Source organism: Hemiscyllium ocellatum, chromosome 26, assembly GCF_020745735.1.
Source record: "Hemiscyllium ocellatum isolate sHemOce1 chromosome 26, sHemOce1.pat.X.cur, whole genome shotgun sequence".
Taxonomy (NCBI): domain Eukaryota; kingdom Metazoa; phylum Chordata; class Chondrichthyes; order Orectolobiformes; family Hemiscylliidae; genus Hemiscyllium; species Hemiscyllium ocellatum.
The window spans coordinates 17,760,810-17,782,182 of NC_083426.1; the positions used below are offsets into that span (position 1 = coordinate 17,760,810).

Here is a 21,373-nt window from a genome sequence, read left to right on the forward strand (position 1 = left end):
CTGTGCTTCTCATGAGTCATATAGTCTGGTTATGATGAAACGAATCACAAGGCAAGTCTGAGTATTTTGCAATCTCTGGATGATACATCAAAAGTTAATTGTTTAAAATCTGATGGAATTGAAACTTCTGTAATATTGCTTCCATTGATTTTATTAAAATCAACAATGGTATATACAGTAAAATAAAAACGTAGCAGATTTGCTAGAAATCTGAAATAAAAACAAGAAGTGCAGCAAATACTTGGCAAGTCAAGCAGCATATTTGAAGAAAAAAAAGATTGTTCCACATTTTATCACAAGCTCAAAGATAAAGCTCAAGATAAGGCAAGTTTAGCTTGCAGCGTTTTTAACAAGGTAGAAGAGCTGTATGCGCAAAAAGAAATGTATGAATATGGTTTCATAGCTATTATTTTCTGGAAGCAAAAGGTAAAACAGAAACGGCAGTGGGACAGCTTTGCTGATAAAGGTATGTATCAGTGTGATGGTGAATAGTGATATAGTGGCAACAGATCATTAACAAAAACTCACGATACACTTGGAGCACTTGCTCATTTTTTAAAAATAAATCACTACTGAAAAGCCTACAAATTAATCATAAAACCCATTCAGACAAACACTACAACTCACAGGCCACTAGATCAAATGTAAACTCTGAAATCAATGATTTTCAATCGTCGATATAGCATGCACCTTCCATCACAATGTAAATACTGTGGCTACAAGAGTAGCCCAGGGGCTAGGAAGTCTCTGATGCACAACACTTGTCCTATCAACAAGTCACTCTTTATTTACAAATGCATAGTACATGACACCAACCTAGCTAGCACAGAGCCAACTCCTGGAGTGAGCTGAAACCCTGAGTCTCCTGTTTATATCAGTCAGCCAGGGTCCCTGACTGCACCACTTTAACAGCCCCAATCAGGGAATACATATTCTATTAGATTCATCTGACTGACATCGTTACAATCACTACAGGATGATTTAAAACATCTTTACAGCATTTACATTTCAAGCCACGCATTTGCACATCTTCATGAAAAGATATTCGATGTTTAGGGAAATTAGAAATTCGAAACTTTGAAACATTCAAATCGACTGTGCCTTCGAGGTTCAGAGTGTTTTGTAGTTTAGAGAGATTCATGCATTTAAAAATTAGAAATGTTTGATGAGATGAGATATATGGAGTCCAACCTGGGATGCAAATGAAGAAATTAACGGGTAACAGTTTGATGAATACTCAAATAACAATAATGTACCATGGGATGCAAACTGCAGTATGTTGAAATTTTGTATTAGCCAAATTGAGTAACACAGTATCTGATTTCATCAGACTAACTGACCTGCAGCAGTGGTCAAAATGTTGAAATATGTATGTCATAATCTGTTTTAGTTATGAGAATAGATTGAAGACATTGGGGCTGTTCTCCTTGGCGAGAAGAAGGCTGAGAGCAGATTTGATGGAGGTTTGCATAATCATGAGTGGGCTGGGTCAGATTAAGCAGGGTGAAGCTATTCTCAAATCATAACAGGAAAAGCCAAGTGAGCAAGCACAGATTTAAAAAGTGACATACAATTGAAGCATCCAAGAAATTATGATTCTTTTTGAAGGGTCTTGTGCACAGTTTACAGAAAATAGCAACATTTGTTTTGCATTGTGAGGTAAACCGAAGCCTCTACTGGATTGTTTACGTTCCATTGCAGTGGCTGCAAATACAAGCTCGTGACTGGAGTTGTCCAATTGCTTGCCTGGATGTGATGTACCCCTGTTGAATAATGCAACTTGAGTGTGCCTACTGGGCTTTGGGACGGAGTACCACTGACTTAGAGAAATTGTTTAGGTGGAATGTAGCTACAACAGGTAAACTCCATGTTGTGTTGGTTAAACAGGAAGTAGGGTAAGAGGATGTGGTTGCACATGAGAGGGAATATCAACCATCTTACAACACTATATGTCATGAGTGGGAGTAGTCTGCCTTTGTGACTGTTGTGTCAAAACCTTGCCAGTCAGGGGCAATGCCAGACTGCCGATGAAGGTCCAGGCACACGGTGACCTTTAATAGGTGGAGGAGGTGCAAGGATGTCTGTCTTTCAGTGGATAATCTGCTACGTGGCAAGTTGTGCCAAGAATAGCATGTTGTAAGCTGAAGCCAGAATCGGATGTGAGGAACACTACGGGGGTAAAGTAGGCAGTTAGTAAGATGTTTTAAATGGGGAGGTCAGGTCGGCTCCTGTGGGCCCAGCTGAGATGCTCAGGGAAATGTGCCCTGAGTTTATGTTTGGTCTCCCCAATGTAGAGAAGACCACATCGGGAGCACCAGATACAGCAAACCAGGTTGGAGGAGAGGCAGGTGAACCTCCATCTCAACTGAAAGAACTGTTTAAGGCTAAGAAGGGAAGACCGTTGTGGATTTAAATGACAATATTTTCATTTGGTTCATGTAACACTACCAGATTTTGGCAGCAGAGGAAGCCTGCAAAACAGAAGCAGAGCCTGAAGAAGGTGCTAGTTAATGAGGAACCATGTTACTTGTGCACTTTTAACTCTGCTGGTTTATAATTCCAAGATCATCATACATGAATTAATAAATGAAAGCCTGTCTGATTCACATGCCACTGAAAAGTACCAGGGTCACTTGTAATCTCGTCTCCTATTGATCAGGCCTCAAAAGCACTGTCAGCTGATGGTTCACATCAATGGAACTGCAGGAGGCCTTAGGCCCAGAGGCATCTACAGCTAAAAAAAGATTGACATTGCCTTTAATAACTGTGGTTATTGTATGTGCTGCAACGCTAACCAACACGAGGTTGTGCTCAGGTTAGTTTGTTGTCACCATTCCAACCAACATCCCCCCCCACCCCCAACTTCCCCTCTCCCCCACCCCCCTGGATGAGATCTAAATGCTTACTTGGCACACCGTGGTAGAGAAAATCAAAAGTAAGTCCTAATGAGAAGAGGTTTTTGCATTATGCAAGATGTACTTTGTTGCATGATAGCAATCAGGTACAAGTTAGACATTGTTATAACATTAAACTTTTAGAAGACCTGTGAACACAAGCCTTCATCCTATAATACATTCTGTCTTTCTCAAGCTAAGTCCATATAACATACTCAGACTGGATGCAGCTAAATGCAGTGTCCAATATTAACCTTTTCAAACACTTAACTTATGTAATAATGGTCAGCTCTGCACTCTAGCTTTACTGCTCTCCTTCTTTGCAAGCTAACGTTGTGACATCTACAACATCAGCAAATATGGCCTCTACGTGCATATCAAATGGGTGATTACTGCGCTGGTCACTTTTGTACCTTTTAACATGAACATGACACTCATCCAGTTCACTACACTGTCATTTATAAAACTCTAGATCGTCATCTCAGACTCTTCCCTTGGATCCAAAATCTTTTGCTCCTTACAGTTAGGAATCTTTTCAGATGTGGAAAACGTTTGGATAATTGTAGTGTATCCAGGATCAAACCGGTATTTGTTTACAGGTCATTTAATTTGTCATGTTTGTAAAATGGGGTTTTGGTGATGTCATTTCTTGTGGTGACATCATTTTCTATGGTTATGTCATTTCCTGTTCTTTTCTAAGGGGGTGATAAAGGAGATCCAAGTTAATGCGTTTATTGATGGCCTTCCAACCGGAACTCTATGTTTCTTGGAGTTCTTATGCGTGTCTCTGTTTTGCTTGTCCCAGGATGGATGCATTGTCCCAGTCGAAAAGTAAGTATACTAGTGGGAGTGGGTCATGTTGTTTTGTGGCTAGTTGATGTTCATGTATCCTGGTGGCTAGTTTTCTGCCTGTTTGACCCTCCCTCTAAGTCATGGGATGTAGGCCCATTGCTTTTCCTGTAGTCTTTCCTGGGGTGTTCTCGGACAAGGTCTGGTTCCTCCGACTCTGCCTCAGATATTGGCAACATGTACTGGACTGTAACACACCTCTTGCGCCCAAATGTCGAAGCAGAAATATTTCTTCAGGTGGTAATGATGTTGAAGCTGTGACGTCTCAGATTCTGAGAATACTTTGATACCATGTGGAGAACCCACAGCTCTGACATTGTGATGTTTGTTTTGAAGTGTGTCTTGATGTATGTTTTGTTCCTGCCCCATTTCAGAGGTTTCAGCTTTCATGTTGTCCATGTGCTTGTTCAGGACCATCTCACCCACCCAATTTTTGTACACCACGAGACCTGACCTTGCACCAACCATTCCTCTTTCCCATGCAGGGCCATTTCCATAGTTTCGACACCAAACCTGGTCCCCTGAAATAAACTTTCTCTCTCCCTTGGACGAGTCTTGTGTCCAGCATTAGCATTCCTGATGTCATTTCACTCTCCCTCTAGGTCCACCAAGATCAGATTCAACCTAGTGTGGAGTCTTCTCCCCATCAGCAACTCTGCTAGAGGTGCCCCTGCACTCAAACAGGAGTCAGGACAGTTTGGTATAGAGTGAAGCTATTAGTTGTTTCTTTAATAGTAGACAAGCAGGAGGCTGGAAGAACACAGCAAGCCAGACCGCATCAGGCCTTCGATTGTCTCTTTGCACCAGGCCATTGGATGATGGATTGCGTAGTCTGTCCTTACAAGCTTGAATGCCAATAGACTTTAGGAAATACTGGAATTCCCTGTTGCTAAATGATGGCCCATTGTCTGTGACACACACCTCTGCGGGTCCATATATTGCAAAAGATGCTCGCAATTTTTCAATTGTCACCCCCATGTTTGATGAATGAATTCTATGCAGATCAAACCACTTTGAAAGAGCATCCACCATGACTAAAAACATACAACCCATGAAAGGACCGGTATAGCCAGCATGTAACCGAATCCAGGGTTTAACTGACCATTCCCATAAATGTGAGGGAGATGTTGGCTGTAATCTTTGTCTTTGTTGGCAATCTGGGCACTATCCCATCAAAGCGGCCAAATTATTGCTGATAGATGACACAGACAAGTGTTAGCATTTCAGATTAAATTTTCAGTTTGGCCTCATAACCTTGTCTCATTAGTAACAGTAGAGATGATGTGTCAAACTGTAGTGATTGGAGCAATGTCAGCCAGTCACCCAAAGTGACCTACTTGTGCTATGGAGTCAACAAGACTGGTTATAGCTGTTGGAGGATAAAGTTAAGACAATCAATGGTGCCTTGGCTTCCACATCTGTACCAGAGCTTAGGTCTTTCCTTGGGTTGGTCAATTCATAGGTAAGCTGACCTCCTTCAGGCACCCTTACATTTGCTATTGAAAAAGGGCCAGCCTTGGAAATGGTCTTGTAACCAAGATGCAGCCTTTAGGAAAGTGAAGAAGTAGCTATTGTTGTCTAAGGTGTTGGCACACTCTGACCTCGAGTGAAATGTGATACTGTCATGTGATGCCTCCTTAAATGGTATTGATGTAGTGATGGCTCACTTGGTGACCCTGAAAATATATGCTTCCTGGACTTTGGCTAATGCTGAGTGAAGATATGTCCAGACGGAGAAGGAAGGTTTGGTGGTCAGTTTGGGCAAGAGAAAGATCCACAAGTACCTTTTTGTGGATGTAACTTTGTAATAATAACTGAGTAGACATGGCATGGAGTTAAGGTCAAAGAGGCCAGACAGTTCCACCCATAGCTTCAGGCTGAATTCAGCAGTGGGCTTTTATTCTGAATGTGTACAATTACAAATTGGAAAGCCGCCCAGGAGGCCAATTGCCAAATGTGGATGCCTTGAGCTGTCTCCTACCGGCAGATAGACCACCGATGATGTTGCCACTAGAAGACTTTGTTCTAGTATTAAACTTTCTGGCCACCCTTCCGGTGTCCACTGACAATACCTGACCATGGACAAACAATTCTATCCATGCAGATCTAAAGCAGCTGGTGATAATGGGGGAAAGAGAAGGACCATCACAACCAGGACTGAAATCTTTCTTAACCCGGCAAGTTCAGATCATAGTAGAGTGTGACATATTATTATGGTGAGCAAAAGTGAATGTCCTGAGCAAAGGTTGCCACCAAAAACTGGATGACCTCCAACTGGGTCATCCAGGGGTTTCCAAAATGAAGATGTTGGTGAGAGGCTATGTTTGGTGGCCAGAATGAAATTGCGCGGGTATCCGTTTTTGTTGAATACCTTGTATAGGTGTTCTTCTTCCTCTTTTTATAGTTCTGGTGTGCTGCAGTGTGTTGTGGCCCTTTTGAATAACGTCCAATTTCATTAACAGATGCCTCAGGGAAAGACAACAAAATGAGAACAGACCACAATCCAAAGGACTGGCCACACTCCCATACATCAGGAACATTTCTGAACTGACAGCCAGACTGCTGCGACCACTAGGACTCATAACAGCACACAAACCAACAGCCATTCTCAGACAACAACACACTAGGACAAAAAGGACCCGATACCCTGCATGAGCAAAACCAACGTAGTGTACAAAATTCCATGCAAGAACTGCACAAAACACTACATAGGACAAACAGGAAGACAGCTAACAACCCACATCCATGAACACCAATTAGCCACAAAGCGACACGACCAGCTATCCCTAGTAGCCATACACTCAGATGACAAACAACATGAATTCGATTGGGACAACACCACTATTATAGGGCAGGCCAAACAGAGAACAGCCAGGGAATTCCTCGAGGCATTGCACTCATCCGCAAATTCTATCAACAGACACATCGACCTAGACCCTATATACCGGCCACTGCAGCGGACAGCTACTGACAACCGGAAGCGGCAGATTCAAACCAATATAAATGGCAGAGTTATCAGCACAGAAGCTCTTCACAGGAGACTCCCAAGCACTGAGGGTGTCACCTAGAAAGGGGACAAAACATTTGCAACAAAAACTCCCAGCTCAGCGAACAGAACCACACAACAAGCACCCGAGCTACAAATCTTCTCTCAAACTTTGAACAAGTTGCATGAATCTTTATTCAGTTTCCACCACCAGAAAGAAAGGAAACATCCGAGTGGCCTATGACAAGCTGTGCCCTTCATATCACAGGGCAATGCTAGGATTTTTTTTTATTTCTGCACCTCTGTTAAACATTTTAAGTGGCTGCCCCTCAAATTTTTGAACAGTGTAGATAAAGATAAACTATTTCCATTGATTGGAGATTCCAAGAGGCATAATTTGAGAATTAGGGTCAGACCATTTAAAAGAGAGGTTAGGAATCACTTCGACACATGAAGGGTGGTAGATGTTTGAATCTCTCTTCCACACGTGCCAATGGATGTAAGATAACTCCACAGAGGCTGGTGTCCTGTCACCAAGTCACCCTTTATTTACACATGAAAGCCCTTGGCCTGGATCCAGCTTCTTCAGAACCAGCTCACAGATTGAACATCTCTGACGCTCTTGTTTTTTTAAATTTAAAACACTACCACCTAACTCTAGTAGTGCTTATTTTTTTCCCCCAGGCCCATGTTGTGGGTGTGTGCAGGTGTGAGACACAATGAAAGACACAAGGTACATGAAACTTTATTCAGTTTCCACCAACAGGAAGCAAAGAAACATCTGAGTGGCCTATGACAAGCAGTCTTTCACATCAAAAGGCAATGCTGTTTGATCATACAGTGAAAGGAGCAGGTCGGGAATTAAAATCAGAGCTGGAGGGGGAAAACAATGCACTCCACTCCCTGCGGTGCCCACCTCTCCCTGAACAACTGCAGGATGTCAGTGGACACCGTGTACTCCTTTTCCAGAGACAGCCAGGCTCTAACGTAACCGCAGAAGAGGGGCAGGCAGTCAGCTCTAACGACCCCCTCCACAGCCCACTGCCTGGACCTGTTTATGGCCCATTTGGCCAGGCCCAGGAGCAGACCCACGAGGTCCTCAGACCTGCCCTCCCTCTTGCGTACCGGGTGCCCAAAGAGCAGGAGTGTGGGACTGAAGTGCAACGAAAAGCAGAGGAGGTTTTTGAGAAAATCAAAAAAGGAAATACAAATACCCACACCCAACATATGCACAGTCCACAGAAGAAGCAGAAAGCTGGGAGTCAGTGAACCACTGCAACCTGTTGTTGCAGGGGACCACTGTGTGCAGCACCCTCCACCCCCAGGATGGCGGGTGTTTTCTATTAATATTTTATTAAACAGTTACAAAACAGTTTTAAAAAAGTTAACATTTACAGTTGTATACAACAGCAATTTTGCAAGGGAGAGGAGCAGCAAAGCCAGGCCCCAGACCCTATCGATCAACCTGGTTACAGGGAATTGAAGACAAACCTCAAATCCCAGTTTCACACTGGAAAAAACAACACTTGTTCATGAGACAATCCAGTTACATAAAGTGCAGACAATACAGATCCAGCAAGCCCCCCTGTCCGTCCCACCTTCCACCCACTAAGGCAGCCCACCCCAACACCTTCCAGCTCCCAAACAGGGGTGATCAGGAAGACAGTGCTCAGAACAGCCTATCCAACTTCTGGCTCTCTGGGCAACTGGCATCAGGGTGGCCTACCCACCCTCTGGCTTTGGAGACAGCCTACCAACCTTCAGGTTCACAGGATGGCCTACCCACCCTGCGACTCAGGGCGACCGCTTTCAGGATGACCCATGAGCTCCCCAGCTCACAGCAAGGCCTGCCAGACCCAGGGATACGCAAGACAATGCAGGTGATAGACACCAACATAGAACAGTTAATTATCAAAAAAAACAGTCCTTTCTGGTACACGCAGAATCCAGATATAGAGTTATCAAAAATATATAGAAACTATTCTCAGGAACAGAGTCCACTCCTGTTTACTGCATGCATGGTCAGCAGTGGAGTCCACTCCCAAAGGCAGCAAATGCACATCACACAGATGTTCAGTCTCCATGGAGACCTGGCCCAGCCTTGGAAAACCAGGAACACAGTACATTGTCCAGGTGCAGATAACTCAGGGGTTTGATCCACTCCTGAAGGCAAGATCTTCACCCAAACTCCAGGATACAGTAGGTGTTCACCTCCCAGCACACACAGGTGTTGTCTTCAGAAGCCTAGTCCCAGGGTATACCTCCCCCAGGAACAGCTCCTCTGGTAAAATGTATGTCTTGCACAAGGACTCAGTCCAAACAAAACCAGTGAGAACACATACAAAAAAAAGGAAACTAGAGTCCAAGGGCTAAGCCCTACCACAAAATTAACATTAACATTTTCTCTTTTTTTTACTTTTGAGAAAAGAGTAACACAGGCTGTAACCAGCCAGTGAAACAACAATCCCCTAAATGAGGACTGAGTTACATCTGAAACACATGTGCATCAGTCCTCACTAAAAGGAATGCCAGTTAGCAAACTAGCTAAATAATTCAGCCAGTTCAGAAATCAGATTTCCCCCTCCAAAAAAAAAGGGAACAGAAACTAACAGTAACATACTGACTGTAGCAGCAGCCAGCACAGAGCCAGTCCCCTAAACTGAGATAGAACTTCCTGTTTAATTTTTTTTAAAAATTAAAGTTCACAAAAAAGTTAATATTTAAATCCGTATACAACAGCAATTTTACAAGGGAGAAGAGCAGCAAAGCTAGGCCCCAAACCCTACCTTCAACCAGTTTACAGAGATGTGGACAAACCTCAAATCCCAGTTTCACATAAGACAGTGACAATTGTACATAAAAAGGGACAATCTAATTACATAAGAGTGCATACAATACAGACCCAGCAAGCTCTGTCCCTCCCATCTTCTGACCACTAAGGCAGCCCACCCCACACATCTTCTGGCTCTATCCACCCCATGCCCCTGCCAATTCAGTCTGCCCTGAGTGACCTTTTGACCACCTCTAGGACAGCCCAACCTGGTACCTGCCCAGGGTGACAGCAGTCAGGATGGCCTACACACCTTCCGGCTTCACTAACCACCTTCAGCATCTTTTGACCACCTCTAGGGCAGCCCATCCGGTACCTGCCCAGGGTGACAGCGCTGAGGACAGCTACCCACCTTCTGGCTCTTGGTCTGCTCCTACATTCCATTGGGCTCTCACCCACCCTGATGCACCTCCAGCCAGTGGGCTATCCTGGCACACCTTTTCAGCCACCTCTAGGACAGCCCGTCCCCTTCCCTGGGAAGACAGCATGAAGGGTAGCCCACAAGCCTTCCGGATCTCAGCCTGGCCCTACGCACCTTTTGCTTCTTGGCTGCTCCGATACCTTTCGACCTCTATGACAGCCCGTCCCGATCACTTTCACGGGACAACAGCGCTCAGAATGGCCTACCCACCATCTGGCTCTTGGGGCAACTGGCATCAGGGTGGCCTACCCACCCTCCGGCTTTCAGGACAGCCTACCAACCTTCAGGTTCACAGGATGGCCTACCCACCCTCCGGCTCTCAGGCTGACAGCTTTCAGGATGACCCATGAGCCTCCCAGCTCACAGCAAGGCCTGCCAGACCTAGAAACATGCAAGACAGTGCAGGTGATAGACCCAGGAAATACCACAATACAGTTAGTTACCAGTTCTTTCTGGTACACAGTCCAAATCTATACAGTCTTCAAAAATATAAAATCCATTTCTAGGAAGAGTCCACGCCAGTATACAATGTACATTGTCAGAAATAGAGTCAGCTCCAAACTGTAGAGTCTGTTGCTAAAAACAGAGTCCACAACCAATGGCAGAGTCTACTCCTGGAGTCAGCAAATGCACACCCCACAGCACACAGGTGTTCAGTCTCCATGGAGTCCTGGCCCACTCACAGGAACACAGTACATCGTACAGGTGCAGGTAACTCACAGGGGTTTGGTCCACCTGAAAGAAAGGTCTTCTCCCAAACTCTAGGATACAGCAACTTCTCACCTCCCAGCACACACACACAGGTGTTCAATCTTCAGAGGCCCAGTCCCAGGGCTAGGCCTCCCCACAGGAACAGCTCCTCTGGTAAAATGTATGTCTTCCACAAAGGCTCAGTCAAAACACCAATAAGAAGTGAAGACACATACAAAAAACAAAGGAAATTACAGTTCAAGGGCTAAGCCCTACCATAAAATTAACATTGTCCTTTTCTCAAAGGAGTAAAAAGAGTAACACACAAGCTATAACTAGCCAGTGAAACAACAATCCCCTAATGAGAACTGAGCTACACCTGAAACACATTATGTGCATCAGGAGTTTAACAATTAGGCCTCACTAAAAGAAATGCCAGTTAACAAACTGGCTAAATAATACAGCCAGCTCAGGAACTAGGTTTCCACCCAGAAAAAAGTAGCAGAAACCAACTACAACAGTAACATACTGCTTGTGGTACCAGCCAGCACAGAGTCAGTCCCCTAAACTGAGGAGACTCTGAATCTCCTGTTCATTTTTTTTTGTGTGATCAAATAGACATTCCTATTCATTTTTTTTTTAAATTAACCCCCACACTACCATCTAACTGCGGTAGTGCTTATTTTTCCCCAGCATCCATGGTGTGTATGAGCAGGTGTGAGACACAGTGAGAGACACAAGGTGTACAAATCTTTATTCAATTTCCACCACCAGGATGAAAGGAAACACCCGAGTGGCCTGTGACAAGCAGTGTTCTTCAAGGGAAGGGCAGGGATTAAATCAAAATAGAGTTGGAGGGGGAAATAATGCACTCCACTCCTTACAGCGCCCACCTCTCCCTGAACAACTCCAGGGTGTTGGTGGACACCGCGTGCTCCTTCTCCAAGGACACCCGGGCCCTAACGTAACCGCGGAAGAGGGGCAGGCAGTCGGCCCTAACGACCCCCTCCACGGCCCGCTGCCTGGACCTGTTTATGGCCAGTTTGGCCAGGCCCAGGAGCAGACCCACGAGGAGGTCTTCAGACCTGCCCTCCCTCCTCCGTACCGGGTGCCCGAAGATCAGGAGCGTGGGACTAAAATGCAGCTAAAAGCAGAGGAGGAGGTTTTTGAGAAAATCAAAGAGGGAGTGCAAATGCCCACATCCAATACATACATGGTCCATGGACTCCACAGTGCCACAGAACAAGCAGTTGGGCTGAGAGTTTGTGAACCACCACAATCTGTGGATGCAGGGGACTGCTGCATGCAGCACCCTCCACCCCAGATCCACGAGAAAAAGGGGGAGGACTCCCGCGTAGAGGGCCCTCCACTGGGGATCCCCACTACCCGGTGGCAAATGGGCACGCCAAGGCGTGTCCGGACGGTGGATGAGGGAGAAGAGGTGGACGGTGTCCAGCAGCAGTCGATACAGGGCCTGCCTTTTCACCGCCTGAAAGGAAACAAAATTAAAATTCCGGAGGCGGCTCAGGTTGTGGGGCACAGGCTCCCGCGGGAAGTACGGGACCTTGGGACCAATGTGAAATTCCATCCGGGCTGGGGTGAGCGCGGATAGGATCCCACCGCACACCCGAGCGCCCTCCAACTGGTGCACTACGTCGGGTCCAAGCAATGCCATTTTAAGGCGTTGGATGGCAGTGGCCACGCACCGGACGTCTACCGCTGCCCTGCTCGCTGTGTCCTGCGGCAGCGTCCAGCCCAGGCCCCCGGCACCCAGCACGTCCCCGACCCTGGTCACCCTCGCCGCCACGGCCATCCCCTCCGACAGCCACTCGAACCCGCGAGCACGGAGGTGCGGATTCCTGAGCAACGGCTCCCTGACGACAGCCGCTACTCCTGCCGGAGGGTAGGCGCGACGCAATTCGACCATGTTTCAGACAGTGATCAGGTCCTGGTAAAAGACAGGCAGCACCTTGAGGGCGATCTCCAAACCGTCAAGGGCGACGAACAGGAGCTGCGTGTCGTAGTTGAGGTTACGCACCTGGCGGAAAAAATACCTAGGAGGAGGCTCAACGTAAAGGTATCGCTGCAAGGTCTGAAGGCGGAATGTCGCAACCTAGATGCACACCAGCGACTGACCGCCCTCCTCAATAGGGAGACTCAGAATCTGCGCAGTGACCCAGTGCATCTTTTTGTCCCAGAAGAAGTCGACCAACGTTCTCTGGATGTCAGCGACAAAGCCAGGAGGAGGAGGGACCAAAGTGACCAGCCAGTACCACAGCATGGCGGCCACCAGCTGGTTTATGACCAGCACTCAGCTCCTGTAAGATAGCACTCGGAGCAGTCCTGTCCAGCAGCCTAGGCCAGCCGAGACTTTGACCTCCAGCTCCTGCCAGTTGGCCGGCCAGGATTCCTCGGCCGGGCTGAGGTAGTCCCCCAGGTAGAGGAGATGGGTGGTACTCCAGCTGAACCCCGTAACTCCTCTGGCAGGGAGTCCACCCACCATGGACTGACCAGTAGTCTGGAACATTTGGCCCAGTTGAACCTGGTGGAAGACGCTGCCGAGTACACGGCCTGGCACTCGCGCATCCTCCCCAGGTCAGCCGGGTCGGTGAAAGTGAGGAGCATGTCGTTGGCGTGCTCTAAGACACAAATTGTACAGGATAAAGTGAATTATATATTCAGAAAACCTGACATAATTAGAAGTTCCTGCTGATGTGAAGTTGGTAAAATTAAGTTTAGATCTAGGGAAAATGACATTAAAATATTGAAGGCAACTACTCTGCTCTGCAGACCAACCCCCTGGCTTGGCTCTAATAAGGCAAATAGAAGCAACTGGTCTTTCTCCCCTTGATGTCTTGGTAATGAACTGAAGTTGATAACAGCATTAGAAAGCAGGAAAGCTGTGGCTTGCTGACTTCCACTTAACTAGGCACCATTTATGTCTAGCCAATATATCCCGGTCTCTGCAGAAGATTTGTCAGCCATGAGAACCCCAGTCATTGACAATTCATTTTGGTGAGTAATCAATTCTGCCACTTCATCCAACCATTTTGGGTGATATCCTTGATTAGTGCTTTGTTTTTTTTTCAAACACTGTCTGCAAGATTGATCTATCAGGACTCCAGCAATTCTTACCATCTCCATCCTTATTTGCCAGTTCTTGATTACCTCCTGTTTATAATCAACTGGGAGAAAGTGAGGACTGCAGATGCTGGAGATCAGTCAAAGAGGGTATCGCTGGAAAAGCACAGCTGGTCAGGCAGCATCCAAGGAGTGAGCAGGAGTGTCAACATTCAGTTCAATGCTCTCCATGCACCACCATTTGTTACCATTAACAAGACATCAAGGGGAGAAAGACCAGTTGCTTCTATTTGCCTTATTAGAGCCAAGCCAGGGGGTTGGTCTGCAGAGCAGAGTAGTTGCCTTCAATATTTTAATGTCATTTTCCCTACATCTAAACTTAATTTTACCAACTTCACATGCAGGAACTTCTAATTATGTCAGGTTTTCTGAATATATAATTCACTTTATCCTGTACAATGGCACATACTTTGTGTGTGGACATAAAGCTGAGGCATGGCTACTGTCTTCTTGGACAGGATGATGTTACCTAGGTTACATGGTGCCATTCATATGCCATATGTCATCCCTCTTGGATGGATCACTGAAACAGCATAAATGTGCCATCACAGAAACATACAGATTCTTTGTTGTCTTGTTACCCAGATGTAGCCAAGCTAACCAGAGAAACTATCAACATGGCAGCCATCCTAGAACAGGTAGCTTATAGATTAGATTAGATTACTTACAGTGTGGAAACAGGCCCTTCGGCCCAACAAGTCCACACCGACCCGCCAAAGCGCAACCCACCCATACCCCTACATTTCACCCCTTACCTAACACTACGGGCAATTTAGCATGGCCAATTCACCTGACCCGCACAGCTTTGTGACTGTGGGAGGAAACCGGAGCACCCGGAGGAAACCCACGCAGACACGGGGAGAATGTGCAAACTCCACACAGTCAGTCACCTGAGTCGGGAATTGAACCCGGGTCTCAGGTGCTGTGAGACAGCAGTGCTAACCACTGTGCCACCGTGCCGCCCAAAAACGCCGACTCTCCTGCTCCTTGGATACTGCCTAACCGGCTGTACTTTTCTCTACTGTTTATGTTTGAGACCATTCTCCTCTGCATATGTATTAGCACATGCCTTGGTTTTGAGACGATTTAAGGAGGAAGAGATAAGTTTGTTTTTGATTTTCAAATAATTTTAACTATGATCAATTCTTTTGCCATGCTCTAAGACACAAATTCAAAATCAACCATTCTTAGCAGATTTTATCTTTGCATCACCATAACGTTTCTTAAACTGACATCATTTTAACCATACATATTCCAAACTCATTATGGACGCAAACTGCAATTTCGAATCATCATACATTCCCAAAATACAAGTTAAACCCAAAGTATCCTCAAATGTCGAGTTCCAGAGAACAAAGCCACACAAATTATACAAGACAACATATAACAACCAGCAAAGCTGCATTCAAACAAGACCACGAAGAGTTAGCACTCTACTCAGAAATTAGTGTCTCTCTCTCTCGCTCGCAGTTTCCAACAGCTTGACACTGCCTGTCTCTCAAGACTCTCTCCTCTGGAATGAAAAAGCTAACAGTCACTTGATGCCAATATTTCTTCAACATATTGATACTCAACAGTAAACTCTTTTTCTGGAGATTTGGACAGGCAATCAAATAAGTTACTTCAACACATCATCCCCTGGTTGATGTGGAACGGATGTAACAGGTCAACCTTTGGTCTGAAGATATCACCTTCTTTGGGGGAGATTATATGTGGCCTGCAAGACCAGAAACCGTGTGTGGCTTCATTCATCAGGAGTTAAAATTCCACTATCCTGACAGCAGGTTCAAATTTAAATATCACACTAGTGGACCTCCCTACTGGTCCCTACTGGTCCCCTAGTTCCTGGCAACAATTTGGTATACCTCTTCTGTATCCTCTCCAAAGCATCCTGTATCTTTCTTGTAGTGTGGTGGCCAAAACCGTATGCAATATTCCAAGTGTGGCCTAACTAAAGTTCTAAAAAGTTGCAGCATAACTTGTCTACCGTTACACTCAATGTCCATTTCAATGAAGGCAAGCATGCCACAGGCCTTTTTGACTGACTTAGCTACCTGTGCTGCCACCTTCAGTGATCTGTGGAGCTGCACACCCAGATCCTTCTGCATATCAAAACCTCTAACAGTTCTGCCATTCATTCTATAGTAAGATGTACTGCTTCATAAAGAATTACATTTACATTGAACCTTGAAGTCACCAAGCATTCTACAGAAACAGAAAAGGACATTGAGCAGCAATAGGAGAAAGTCTGGTGAGAAGACTGAAACCGAGAACAAAAGGAAATGGTTGCAGAAATTATTTAAGGGGAATGGAAAGAAAAAGCTAACAGTCTCCTGATGCTAGTGTTTCTTCAACATAGTGATACTCAACAGTCAATTCTTCTTCTGGAGCTGTGGACAGGCAACGAAATAATTTACTTCAACTCTTCATCCCCTAGTTCAAAACAAGGGATGTGAACAGATGAGACAGGCCAACATTTTAACAAAGTTATGCTATTCTTTGCTTTTTTCTTCAGACAGATCGTAAAACCAGCGATTCCGAAAGGTCTGGCTTACATGGGTTGTAGGGCCAGTTTGATTATACCTAACAGATACTGCCTCAGGCAAGAGGCTTTCAGGTTTTTTTTTAAAAAACACTTGCACAATGAAAGGGGAGTAGCCAGTTTTCCCAACTCCACTTATCTCTAATTTGGTTTGGTTTTAGCAGTCTAGCTGTTCACAGAAAAAAATCAGTGGATATGAAGCTGCTAGATCCAAAGAAGCAGATCCATGCTGATCCTCCCTCTCTCAGACATCTCTCCTGTATGACCCTATGTTTGGTTTTACCTTTTGTGACAGGACAATTTGAATCTGGATGGAATAAAAACAAATAAAAGACATTATGTTCACACCTTACACTGAAAAATACATCAAAGACTGACATAGGAATTATTTCAGACCTGATAAGGATTGTGGTGGAACAGAAAGAATTTCCAGCTCCTAAACCTAGGCACATTGCATTGCAGATTAGTGGTTTGTGGGAGTGGTGCCAAGTCTGAGCTTTGCCAGTGAATCAACAGACATTGACATCCAAACCAAAAATACTTGGTACAGAGTGGAAACCCGAAAGATCTTGTGTTACAGGGTAGCATCTCTACCTCTAGGCTAGGGAAGTTGGAACCACATGAGGAGCCTCAGTATTTGACTGAAAAGGTGACAATTTGGCCTGAGGAAATCACCTTCTTTGAGGGAGATTGTATGGTGCCTGCAAGAGCAGAAAACATGGGTGAATTTATTCAGCAGGAGTTAAAATTCCACTATCCTGTCAGCAGATTCAAATTTAGATGTTATGTTAGTGGACCTCACACATCTCCCCACTAGTTTCCTAGTTCTAATACATTTGTGTTCTATCAATTCTCATCACATTAAAACTGGTTACACTTATATTCTACCTTTGCGATTAAGTAAGTGACTGCCAAAATTTAGTGTCACTTAGTTCACATTCAGTTAAAGGTGACGTGTATTGGTATTATGCCACTTTGTCTGAAGTCAGTGGTTGAATTACATGGCTCAAACATGAGGAGCAGGTGTAGTGCAGCCTTCATGGAGGCTCCTCATGTGGGTCCAACTTCCCTAGCCTAGAGGTAGGGATGCTACCCTGTACCACAAGATCTTCCCTGTGAGCATGTCTTCTGGGTCCAATGAGCATATTACACAACTCAGGTTGCACAAATATACCATTGGAGCGAAGTAGCAGTGATATTAAATTCAACATGAATGACAGATAATTGTTTGTGGAATTTGAAATGTGGCATGTCAATCACAATGACGGAATCAGAAATTAACTTCCATTTTTGTTTTCTTCTTTATTGCTGGTTTAAAATGGTGGTGCAAGGGAATCATGGGACGAGGGATGATTTTCAGTGGTGAGAGCTCCCATCAGCTGACAATGCAGCAGACATGTGTGGGCTGCAAAAAATCCTCCTGGGTAAACAGGAAACCTCTTAACCAAGACCACAACTTTCCATACAAACATTGGGGTTCATCACTATTATTTGCTGAGGCTTAAAGTACTGACAAGCCCAGTTGGCAAGCATTAATGGTTGCAGGTGAGTTAAGAACATTGCATTCATAGTAAAAGAAACCATGCAATTCACACCTTATGGAACCTTCTTGCAATGTCCAGAATTGCATTCATCATTCGGTGAGATATGACTGAACTTACAGACTCAACCTGACATGCCAAGTGAAAAATCACTGACAGAGTAACTAGGAGCCAAGCAGCCTGGTGACATAGTTATCAGGGCAAGACTTGAACTTGCAATCTGGTGAAATAGATTGAGAGATATTTGCTTCAATAGTTTAAAATGATATAATAGGTTATTTGTTGATCTGGGAAACTTACATTCTTTGGAGTGGATTTTACGTAGCCATCAAGATGATTCTCAGTAGGAAACTGAAGAGTTCTGAGTGAACTCAAACTCAAAGTCATAAGCTCTGATGGACAACACCCATGGACCACAATAACGTAGGCTGATTATGTGATATGGGTTTAGATCAGAGTGGTGCTGGAAAAGCACAGCAGGTCAGGCAGCATCCGAGGAGCAGGAAAATTGACGTTTCGGGCAAAAGCCCTTCATCAGGAATACAGCAGGCTGATTATGTGATATGCTCAGTGGACCCAGAATACATGCTCACTGGAGAGATCTTGTGACACAGGGTAGTGTCCCCACCTCTAAGGTAGGGAAGCAGAGTTCAAGACCCATTTGGTCTACAGATGTGCAATAATACTCTGAACTGGTTGATTGGAAAATATCTGTATAAACACAGGAAGTGATGTGATGTCATTTAACCTTGCTATTTTTCACATCACCATGACAAATGTTAAGATGTTTTAAAAATAAAGTCAATGTTTTCCTTACCTCAGCAGACTCTGTAAATATTTATCAGCACCACAACAGGACCAAGCATGTTACATAATCAACCAAACTTGACCTGATTCAAATGCTTTTGGCCTGGTTACCATTGTAATAGCATCCCCACATCAGTGTATTTTTTTCTTTTAACATTAGATCCAATTTGCTCACAACTTCACAGAATTATATTACTTGAAATGGGAATGTTCTAAAATGCCGCACATATTCAATTACTGAACAATAGCTTTAACAAAGCAGCCAAGCCTCCCCCTCCTCCATCCCATTCCCCCACCCCACAATAGATGGATGACTCAATAATGACTCTGTATATGACACGTGAAAATGGATCGTTGCAAGTTATTTGGAACTTCAGCTGTGAATATACACAACATCTTTTTGTCAGTCCCTAGAGGAAGGAGAGAAAGTAAGTACCTGAAAGCTTGAACAAAAATCTAAATGCTCAACACCTTAAACAAAATGGTGATGCTGTTCTAGTGGGTCAAAACAACCAGGTCAAATTTTTCTCAACAATTGAAACCAATCGTTGGTATGCCAAACAATAAAAATGTCACAAAACGTGACCAACTTCAAAAAGTTTAAAAATGCGGCATGCTCAAAAAGCAACTCAGGGTTGAAATAAACCCTGAGTAAAAGATTTATAATAAAGACATGCACTGCGTTCTGGCAGCTGACCATTTACATTTTTAATATTATGTTGGATCTTAAGATTTTTCTGATATATTTCGAGTTCACACTAGTGATTCTTCGCACGAAACTGCACCAAGTCAAGATTGACACCAGAAGTAGATCATCCAGATTATAGCAAAAACATTTTCAATACAGTGCGTCATCAACTCTAAATGTGCCTGTCATGTCATTGAAAATCCAAACTACTCAACAAATTCAGACAACTAATAATTTACAATCAAGATGAAGCATGGAGCAAAATCTGTTAATTTCTGCAATAATTAGTCACGGCCTTTACTACATTCCTTATCACAGAGCAGAAGCTCCCCTATATTACCTGTTCACAAAAAAGGAATTATGTTCATAAACTGCCTTTAATGTAATGAAATATCTCAGGGTGTTACAAACGGCCATTGTGAAGTAAAATATGACACTGCATAAGGAGATATAAAGTTAGATAGTCATAAGCCTTGATCAAAGAGGTGGATGTTAAGGAGTGTCATAAAGAAGGAAAGCAGGATCTTGAGATCAAGGTATAGGGAAGGAATTTCAAAACGTAGAGCGAGAGCAGCTAAAGACACAGTCTCAAATGATGCACCAGTTCAAATCGAGAAGCTCAGGAGGTCAGAATGAAAGGAGTAGTTGATATCCTAGAGGATTGTAGGACTGCATGAAATTTCTGACATTGAGAGGGATATGACCATGGAGGACACTTAACAGCTAGGAAGAATACTTTACAATCAAGATATTACTTGACCAGGAGACAATGTAGCCCAAAGAGCACAAGAGGAAGAAATGTGAGAGACAAATTAAGAGCAAGTTTGAATAGTGAAGTCTAAAGGTAAAGATAAATGGTTTGCAACTGAAGATAAGCTCAAGCAAAATTGGGTAATGTTGCAGGGGCAGATATGAATTTTCTTAATGACAGCATGTATATGTGGTCAGAAACTCATCAAATATGACACTTAGGCTGCAAACAGACTGTTGCCATTGACAGGAATGATTTCAGTAGCTGGGAATGAAGTTTGAAATGGGGATCATAATCAATGGTGTCTGTTTTCCTTTCACTGAAGCTGATTAGAATTTATCCTTGCTCTGCTATAGGGGGAAAGAAAAGATAGTGTTTGGTGAGACCCTTCCTCCAGTAGTTGGCTCTTAACTTCAGTGGAGGGCAGAAGTTAATTGGTGAGCACTGGTAAGTTTTCAACTATTCTAATTCTAATAAATAGTTTATAAAGTTACAGGATAGTAGGTCAGCTTGGCCAAATGGAGCGTATGTACTGCATTTTGTGAAAGGTTCTAGATGCACAATGTAATCCAGACAAACACATCCACAGAAGGTGACGGTGGCTGCACGAGGGTGAGCTCCAGGTTTCATAACTGTGCTTCATTAGCTTTTCAGCTAAGTAAAACAGTTGATCACATAAACATTTATTACCACATAGATATACAATACCATCAAATTCAGTGCATATGAAAAAAGTCACCTACATGCTTTCTTAGGAAACTAAGGCATAAACATATGAACATAAGAAATAGGAACTGAAATAGACAATTCAGCTCCTGAACCAGTTCCACCATCAATAAGATCTGTCCGTGTTTCGAATTCTACATTCCCAACTATCTCTGATAACTTGTGAGTTTCTGGCCTATCAAGAATCTATCTGCTTCTGTCTTTAAAAATCATTTAATGACCTCGTCTCTACTGCCTTCTGAGGCAGAGGTCCAAAGAAAGACATTTCCCTCATCTCTGTCTGAAAGGATTATTCCTAACTTAGAACAGTGCAGCCTCATTCTAAATCAATCCAAAAGAGAACATCCAAATTACCCTGTCAAGACCATTCTTGTACACTTCAATCTAGTCACCCCATACCCCTCAATACTCCAGTAAAAATACATCTAGCCTGTCCAACCTATCAAAGGACAATAACCATAAGATATAGAAGCAAAATTAAGCCATTCAGCCCGTCCAGTCTGCTCT

At 44.1% G+C, this 21,373-nt stretch overlaps 1 protein-coding gene across 1 annotated transcript in view; it reads left to right on the top strand.

The window, feature by feature from the left end:
- The first annotated feature begins 381 nt into the window (after nucleotides 1–381).
- Nucleotides 382–21,373, top strand: part of LOC132828099 (acidic mammalian chitinase-like) — a 37,692-nt gene continuing 16,700 nt past the window's right edge. Inside the window, exon 1 of the mRNA XM_060845010.1 lies at nucleotides 382–466. Within this exon, the coding sequence (XP_060700993.1) occupies nucleotides 382–466 (85 nt within the window). The remainder of the gene's footprint in view (nucleotides 467–21,373) is intronic.